General features: G+C 36.9%; 1 protein-coding gene across 1 annotated transcript in view; it reads left to right on the top strand.

Moving 5' to 3' along the window:
• Positions 1-700: 700 nt before the first annotated feature.
• The window catches only part of mfrp (membrane frizzled-related protein), a gene marked incomplete at its 5' end in the record, with an annotated part of 33,945 nt that continues 25,163 nt past the window's right edge, over positions 701-9,482 (top strand). Inside the window, 2 exons of the mRNA XM_084419676.1 lie at positions 701-740; positions 6,643-6,862. Coding sequence (XP_084275802.1) covers positions 701-740; positions 6,643-6,862 — 260 coding nt within the window. The remainder of the gene's footprint in view (positions 741-6,642; positions 6,863-9,482) is intronic.

Below are 9,482 nucleotides of genomic sequence, written 5' to 3'. Positions count from 1 at the left end.
CACGCTTCAATGCTGTTGACTTGCCGCGCTCTTATCCTTATTGTAAACTTGCGTCAAAAGCGCAGTTGTTTGGAGCAAATAGCAAGCCCGCGGCACTCTAGGTAACAGCCAGCGAGTGTACTGACACCTAGCGATTAGAAAATATACACGCACCATATTCTCTCTGAAGCAAGATTCTTCCAAACTAAAAACTAAGGGTTCGAACCTGAGAGCTCGTGCTCTCAGAGAAGGTCCCAGTTTCAAGTCACTCGAGCATCCAGAGCACGTCAAGGGCACGCGCCGTGCACAAAAAAGTGGTCTGAAGGACGGGGTGAGGAGAGGTGGTAACGTAACATGGAGATACATTTCAATGGCACCCAGAAAAACTTGCCATGACCCGGATTCGAACCGGGGTTGCTGCGGCCACAACGCAGAGTACTAACCACTATACGATCACGGCGAGCTACCGGTCTCCCCGACGTGTCCCTGAATACAAAGGGGCCTTGTCATCTTTAGCTTGCAGACAAAACTGTTTCTTACCAACCTAACTCTTTTCAAGGGTGGTACTGTAACAGTGACTTTTTGCAAGGCCTCCAGAAGGCTCAGCCTAAAGCAGGCGCATGCTGTCGACAGGATTCGAACCTGCGTGGGGAGACCCCAATGGATTTCTAGTCCATCGCCTTAACCACTCGGCCACGACTACTAACTGGCTGAAGAGGGCATGTCGTTTCACTTGGTGCCTTGCAGCGTCGCTGCCCAAGGCAAGTGTAGATCAGCAAGAACTCAACAGCAAAACGTACCGCTCCACAAAAAGAGGCTTGTTCGCCCGAACAGGGACTTGAACCCTGGACCCTCAGATTAAAAGTCTGATGCTCTACCGACTGAGCTATCCGGGCTCTTGATCGATATTGTAAACTTGCATAAAAGGCGCAGTTGTTTGGAGCAAATAGCAAGCCCGCAGCACACTAGGTAACAGCCAGTGAATGTACTGACACCTAGCGATTTGAAAATATACAGCAATATATTACAATATATTTTAGTTATTTGAAAATTACTTATGTTGCCTTTGAAATGAAGGCAAAAGATATGTAATTCTAGTTCATAGTGTGAATATATACATTTATAGTGTGAAACTCTAGGAACTCACTTTAAGAATAAAATTAAAAGGCAGACACGTGAGTGAACCTTAGCAACTTTGGCCCATCCCAAATGGATCCCTAAGACCTCGCAATCTTCCTCCGAGTCCACACTTTCGTGGTATAATGATAATTTGACTGTTAGGTAGAAGTCTGCTTCGGACATCCCTACAGTGTGGGAACAAAGGGGGCCGCAAAGGGTGTACTCGCGAGCAGTCTTCAGAAATCTAAAATGACAAAGTGGACTCCCTACAGACTTTTGGATTTAACAGACCAGTGCCAAGCCATTTGGAACAGGGCCTGTAATGAGTAACACAGAAGGCTGAAACATAAAACAAGAACGACCAAAGCAATCGACTGCCATTCCCATGAGCTATTACATCCCGTAACACTGTTCACAGTAATTTTTTTGTTATTTAATGTCTATTCAATTAACATTTACTATTTCATCTGTTTTATTTTTGAATAAATTATTTCTAGTAATGTGTCCCCAGAGAATTATTGCTGGTCAAGGCACATCCCTTAAAGTCTCTTAATTTAAATAGGTGGCTTAGGCCACTGGAACCTCCCCCAGTGCTTTTGTGCTCACAATGCAATGCAAATTTGAATAATTTTCCTCCTCTCAAAAAAATCCTTTTAAAAAAGAACTTTGCATCCATCAGCTTGATTGAGAAACCTATCAGGATTTTTTACAATTACCTCATAATAGTTATCAAATTTGTAAATGCTTCAGCAGTAGAGAAAATAACTAAATTTGCTTTCTCACTATTCTACTCTTTCTTGCTTTTCACAGAGGTTAAAAGTAATAAAGGAGAGATTTCCCCTTTAGACTCTCGGTTTGGAGACAGAATTTCACAGAATCTTTCTTTGAGACCGACTGCACCCCATTCTACACATAGTTCCACACTACCCCTGCCTGGGAAAGAGCCCACATTCTTTACGAGTAAGTTTATGGTCTTCTATTTAAATATACTATTTTAAATGAAGTGACCCAAAAATGTGTTTGGACATTTGTTTGAATTTTTTTCTCATTTTATTACAAAATATCAACCCAAGTGGCATTTAAGGTTGGCTTCATGTGCACAATACTAGTGTTACTCTGCTAGGACAATGTGAACTTAAGATGAGCTGATTTAATTAATTATTTAGATGTTAGAAGACCTTTAAAGAAGGAGCTGCATTATGACTGGATGATTATAAAGGAGTAAATTAATGAAGTAAAACTTAAGTCATGTTGTCATAACTATACTGATTGAATATGAATTTAACAGAATAAATTAATGACAGAATAATGTTATTTGACTTGTTAGGTGAGCATTGTTCATGAAATACTGAACAATATTAAAAATGATATCTGCAATACATTCTTGTTGGTTCTGTTCTGTTTACCCTAAGGGGGGTTATTGCTACACTACACACTAGACACTACACACTAGACACTACACACTAGACACTAGACACTACACACTAGACACTACACACTACACACTACACACTAGATACTACACACTACACACTAGACACTAGACACTAGATAATACACACTAGATACTACACACTACACACTAGATACTACACACTACACACTAGATACTACACACTACACACTAGACACTACACACTACACACTAGATACTACACACTACACACTAGATACTACACACTACACACTAGACACTAGATAATACACACTACACACTAGATACTACACACTACACACTAGACACTAGACACTAGATAATACACACTAGACACTACACACTAGATACTACACACTACACACTAGACACTAGATAATACACACTAGACACTACACACTAGATACTACACACTAGATACTACACACTACACACTACACACTAGTTTAAATCCCAGTTGTGCACTGCGTTACAATGTGCCCCTATTAGAAATATGCTATTATATTCTATACTTTTATTAATTTTATTGAGAAAACATGAGAAAAAGGTGAATAAAGACTGAGAGTCAATGTTCAGAAATTACTAATTATTTATTTGGTTTAAAGGAACACTCCACCGTTTTTTGAAATAGGGCTTATTCATAACTCTATGATTAGATGAGAGACCAAAATAATATTATTATTAACCCAATCTGGGAAAAAGAAAGACTTATTTTTATAAAGAATATCGCAATTGTTCCAAATTAAATACCGATGAGGACTAAAATTGTGTTTATAAATTAGGTGCCAGGCCAAAAGCATTTGTTTATGAAAATTTGATAATTTAAGGGGTAACTTATGTTATAGTTACATAACAATAGGAAAGGGAGACCTCCAACTTTAGAGAAAACTAGATTAGGGAGAGTATTCCAGAATGAAGAGGGGCTTGTTAAGTACTGTTTTAACCAATTTATTTTGAAAGTGTTATTCAAGGAAGTGAAATCTAGAAAATGTAGCCCACCAGAGTCATATTTGTTAATAACCACAGACTTTTTAATGTAATGCCTCTTATGTTTCCACAGAAAGTCAAACAGCATTCTGTCAATATCGGCACATGCAGATTTATCCACGTATAAAGAGAGAGCAGGATAAGTCAATCTTGAGATACCCTCAGCTTTAGCAATGAGGGTTCGCCTTCTCAGAGATAAATCCCTCTGTAACCATGAGTTGAATTTCCTTTTAGTTTTTTCAATAACTGGGTCAAAGTTCAGTCTGCATCTGACTTTATCATCCTTACATATGGATACACCCAGATACGTCACCTGAGACTGAACTGGAATACCATAAAGAGAAAAACAGGTTTTGACAGCTAACAGCTCACATTTATTAAGATTTAGATTTAGACCGGAAGCTTTGGAGAAAAAATTAATGTGTTGAATGGCAATAGGAATCTGTGATTCATCTTTTAAAAATAGAGTAGTGTCGTCAGCTAGCTGACTAATAAGAATATGCTTGTTGCCAATAGTAATTCCTTGCAAATGACTACTTGAAAGAGAAGAAGATAGAAGTTGTGCAGCTATGAGAAATAAGTAAGGGGATACAGGGCAACCCTGACGGACTCCTCTTGACACTTGAAATCTAGGCGAAGTACCTGATTTAAGGTTAATGGAACAGTTGGCATTATTATAAAGAGTTCTTATAGATTTGCAGAATGAATCACCAAACCCAAGCTTTTGGAGAGATAGAAACATAAAATCGTGTTCGAGAGAGTCAAAAGCTTTGTAAAAGTCTACAAAAAGAATGAGACTTTCATCATCAACTAATTCACTATAATCTAATAAATCTAGAACAAGTCTGATATTGTTTGCTATATGTCTTTTTGGTATAAACCCTGATTGAGTTTCATCAATAACCGAACTCAGAACACACTTAAGCCTCTTGGCCAAAACCCAAGCTAATATTTTATAATCATTATTGAGAAGACAAATAGGCCGCCAATTATCTATTAAAGTAGTATCTTTTTTAGGCTTAGGTATAAGGGTTAGGAGTCCTTGTGTTAAACTAGAAGGCAACGTTTCTGATTGGATACTCTCCAAAAACATCTCTAGCAGGAACGGTGCCAACTCTTCTGCAAAGCTTTTGTAAAATTCAGCCGTTAGGCCATCAGTTCCTGGAGATTTGTTATTTTTAAGGCCTTCAATCCCCTCAAATACTTCGTTGATAGTCATGGTTTTATCACAAGCGAGCTGGTCATCTTTAGATATTGACTTAACCTCCTTTAATGACTGAAAGAAAAGAAAGGCTGAATCTTTACAGTAATTAGATTTATAAAGTTTGGAATAAAAATTACTACAAAAAGAGGCAATTTGCTTGGGATTATCTGTCAAGATTCCGTTAATTTGCAGCGAACTAATAATGAGATTTCTAGAGTTGTGTTTTTCCATTCTAAAGAAATAAGCAGAGCTCTGTTCTCCTTGTTCTAGCCATTTCCTTCTCGAACGAACATAGGAGCCTTCAGCTTTGTATTTATAAATACTGTCTAATTTAGATTGGAGCTCTGCAAGTTCTGTTAGGTCAGTTTCAGATAAGTCTTCGTGAGTTTTACTCTGAAGGGTTATAATCTTTGCTATAACCCTCTCCTCTTCATACCTTCTCTGTTTTGCCAAATTGCTACTAAAATGCCTAATACATACTCCTACTTCATATTTTAGTAACTCCCAATTTAGGCAAAATTTTTTGTCAGAAGAAGCTTTCACCCAGTAGTATTGAATCAAAAAGGAAATTCTTTTTTTCAAGTCATCATGCTTAAGTAGAGAGGAATTCATTTTCCAATAAGAGGCTCTAGAAACTGTATTTGAAAGATCTGTGGATAGAGGAGTAGAAAGAAGAATAGTATGGTGATCTGTTAAAGGAGAAGGAAGAATGCTAACTGAAACATTATAATGTTTAAAAGAGTATGGTACAAGCCAATAATCTAAGCGAGAAAGTCTTGAGTGGTTCTTGTTGCCCCAAGTGTAAGATTTAGTATTTGGAAATTTCTCCCTCCAGATATCAATTAAATCAAACTTCTCCATGAAAATTTTCGATTTCGAAAACACTACACACTATACACTACACACTAGACACTAGACACTAGACACTAGACACTACACACTATACACTACACACTAGACACTAGATACTACACACTACACACTAGATACTACACACTAGACACTAGACACTACACACTACACACTAGACACTAGATACTACACACTACACACTAGATACTACACACTACACACTAGACACTAGATACTACACACTACACACTAGATACTACACACTACACACTACACACTATACACTACACACTAGACACTACACACTACACACTACACACTAGACACTAGACACTAGACACTACACACTATACACTACACACTAGACACTAGATACTACACACTACACACTAGATACTACACACTACACACTAGATACTACACACTACACACTAGACACTAGATACTACACACTACACACTAGATACTACACACTACACACTAGATAGTACACACTACACACTAGACACTAGACACTACACACTAGACACTAGATACTACACACTACACACTAGATAGTACACACTACACACTAGACACTAGACACTACACACTACACACTAGATACTACACACTACACACTAGATATTACACACTACACACTACACACTAGACACTAGATACTACACACTACACACTAGATAGTACACACTACACACTAGACACTAGATACTAGATACTACACACTACACACTAGATACTACACACTAGACACTAGATACTGAACACTACACACTAGATAGTACACACTACACACTAGATACTAGATACTACACACTACACACTAGATACTACACACTACACACTAGATAGTACACACTACACACTAGACACTAGATACTACACACTAGACACTACACACTAGACACTACACACTAGACACTACACACTAGATACTACACACTAGATACTACACACTACACACTAGATACTACACACTAGACACTACACACTACACGTGTGATTTCAATTTCACCTTTTTCAACTTTCTTTTCAATATGAATTATCTTTTTATCTGCTTTTACAGAATGTGGTGGCGTGCTGACGGATTCTGGGGGGACTCTCAGTTCTCCAAATCACCCAGACTTGTACCCTCCTGATTCTCACTGTGTGTGGGTGATCAGGGTGTCTCCTCCTCTCCTAGTGCAGATCCAAGTGTCATCTCTGGCTATTGAGGGACCCTCTCCTTGCTTGTTTGATTGGCTAGAAGTCAGAGAGGAGACAGAGAAGACATCTGCAGTCACAAGGTTTGCTCACCCTAAGTGGTTTATTGAATCATAAATGACAACCAGAATTAACATGGGCGAAATATTTACATTTAAAAAAGCCTGAATACAGTGTGTTACGTATCAGAACGTGTGTTTACGGGAGCAGGAGATGGAACTCCGGGCGACACCCTTTTAATAGGCGTCGCCCTCTATGTTAGTGCATGTGGCACGTAACACAGTGCAAGACCTAACATTTGTCAATCAGGATTTACATTCTAATTCATTTCTAATCAACTGAACCACCTCTGTTCAATTTCATTTTGACTGACTATTATACATTTTATGCACCCTTAAAGAACTTTGAAAATACCTTAACCCATGTTGGCTGCCCACACCAAATTCTAAACTTTGTCAATAAAATTCTTGGTAACACTTTAGAATACTGTATCTTACTTACTGCATAACTAATAAGTAATTATTGAAGAACTAATAGGTAATTATTCATTAACTACTTCTTCACTACTGTTAACTACTAAGGAAGATGTGTTAACTAATCAGTATGTAATATATTTTTATGATTGTGTTAAGTAACAGTTAGTTAATCAATAAATAATGAATTCTGTCATAACTCTTGAAGAACTACTACTAATTATCTACTAATTAAGGTTCAAGAAAAATAACTAAGAAGTAACTACTAATGAACAGTCATACAAAACTAACCTCAGATTAGTTTTTATATTTTACTGTGTGTGTCTGTTTTCCTCAGCATAGAGTGCCATTGAGTAAATTCATGTTTGAGGCAATGACTGAGGGAAACTGAAAATATAGGGAACTTATTTGTAATTCATAAATAATTATCAAATAATTCTGCAGGAATTACTTAGAACCTGGAACAGTATTCTAAAGTGAGAATATAGGGAACTCATTAGTAATTAATAAATAATTATCAAATAATTATCCAGGAATTAGGCTACTTATAACCTGAAACAGTATTCTAAAGTGAACATATAAGGAAATTAATTGGTAATTAACAAATAATTATTAGATAATTCTTCAGGAATTACTTGGAACCTGGAACAGTATTCTAAAGTGAGAATATAGGAAACTCATTAATACAGAATTACCACATACTTCTGACTCAAATCAAACTTACTGTAAAAAACACATTATTAACGGTATTATCTAAACCTTTGTAAAATAGATAAGTTATCATACATTATGATACATTTTGCTAATTAAATAAAAAGTTTGCTTATTTGCAGATCAATATATAGCCTAGTAAATGTCTGCACTTATCTTTCTTATTAGTGCTGAAGAATGACTAAAACTGGCTAGAAAATAAAATAAAAAACATTGATCAGTGCTTTTTACTTTTCAAGTAATTACCTTTGTACATTTACTAAGGTAATTTTGAAAATGAATAGGCCTAATTATAATTTTACTGGAGTAATATTTTATTGGTGTATCTGTACTTTTACTCAAGTACTTGATTTGTGTACTTCATCCACCACTCCACTGCTAAACCGGGTTATTGTAGTGACTACTGTGTATGACTGTTCATTAGTAGTTACTTCTTAGTTATTTTTCTTGCACATTAATTAATAGATAATTAATAATAGTTCTTCAAGAGTTATGACATAATTCATTAGTTATTGATTAACTAACTGAAACTTAACACAATCATACAATTCTATTACATACTAATTAGTTAACACATCTTCCTTAGTAGTTAACAGTAGTGACTTACAGTGAGGAAAATAAGTATTTGAACACCCTGCTATTTTGCAAGTTCTCCCACTTAGAAATCATGGAGGGGTCTGAAATTGTCATCGTAGGTGCATGTCCACTGTGAGAGACATAATTAAAAAAGAAAATCCAGAAATCACAATGTATGATTTTTTAACTATTTATTTGTATGATACAGCTGCAAATAAGTATTTGAACACCTGAGAAAATCAATGTTAATATTTGGTACAGTAGCCTTTGTTTGCAATTACAGAGGTCAAACGTTTCCTGTAGTTTTTCACCAGGTTTGCACACACTGCAGGAGGGATTTTGGCCCACTCCTCCACACAGATCTTCTCTAGATCAGTCAGGTTTCTGGGCTGTCGCTGAGAAACACGGAGTTTGAGCTCCCTCCAAAGATTCTCTATTGGGTTTAGGTCTGGAGACTGGCTAGGCCACGCCAGAACCTTGATATGCTTCTTCAGGGCTCGAGACTAACGGCGTCCTATCGTCCTGGGGACGATAGAAAATGTGTTTAGGACGAACAGAAATATTCTCCAGGACGCCTACAGGACGAAAGACATTTTTGTATGTGTGTTCATTTATTACTAGCCTATTAGGGTAACTTACTTAGAAAATGCCAAAATTAACCGACCAAGCGCTGACTACAACGGAGCGCGTCTTCTCATGCTGTTACTATAGTTACTATCACTGACCGGCTACTCACCCGACTTGTTTCGCGGTACATCTATCACATGGCTTATTTTCACAGACGAAAACGAGATGATAACTAAATAAAAACTAGTTTGAATGACAAAAACTATGACACAAATCTACTGACATTTTCGTCAACGAATAAAAACTAGACAAAAATGTTAGATAGTGACGATTTGGGGAAGCGATCCAGTCAGAACTTATGTCTTGCGTTTGTGGT

Source organism: Rutilus rutilus, assembly GCF_951802725.1.
Source record: "Rutilus rutilus genome assembly, chromosome: 9".
NCBI lineage: Eukaryota > Metazoa > Chordata > Actinopteri > Cypriniformes > Leuciscidae > Rutilus > Rutilus rutilus.
The sequence above is the reverse complement of the archived record's forward strand: the minus strand, read 5'-3'. Positions and strand labels throughout refer to the sequence as shown.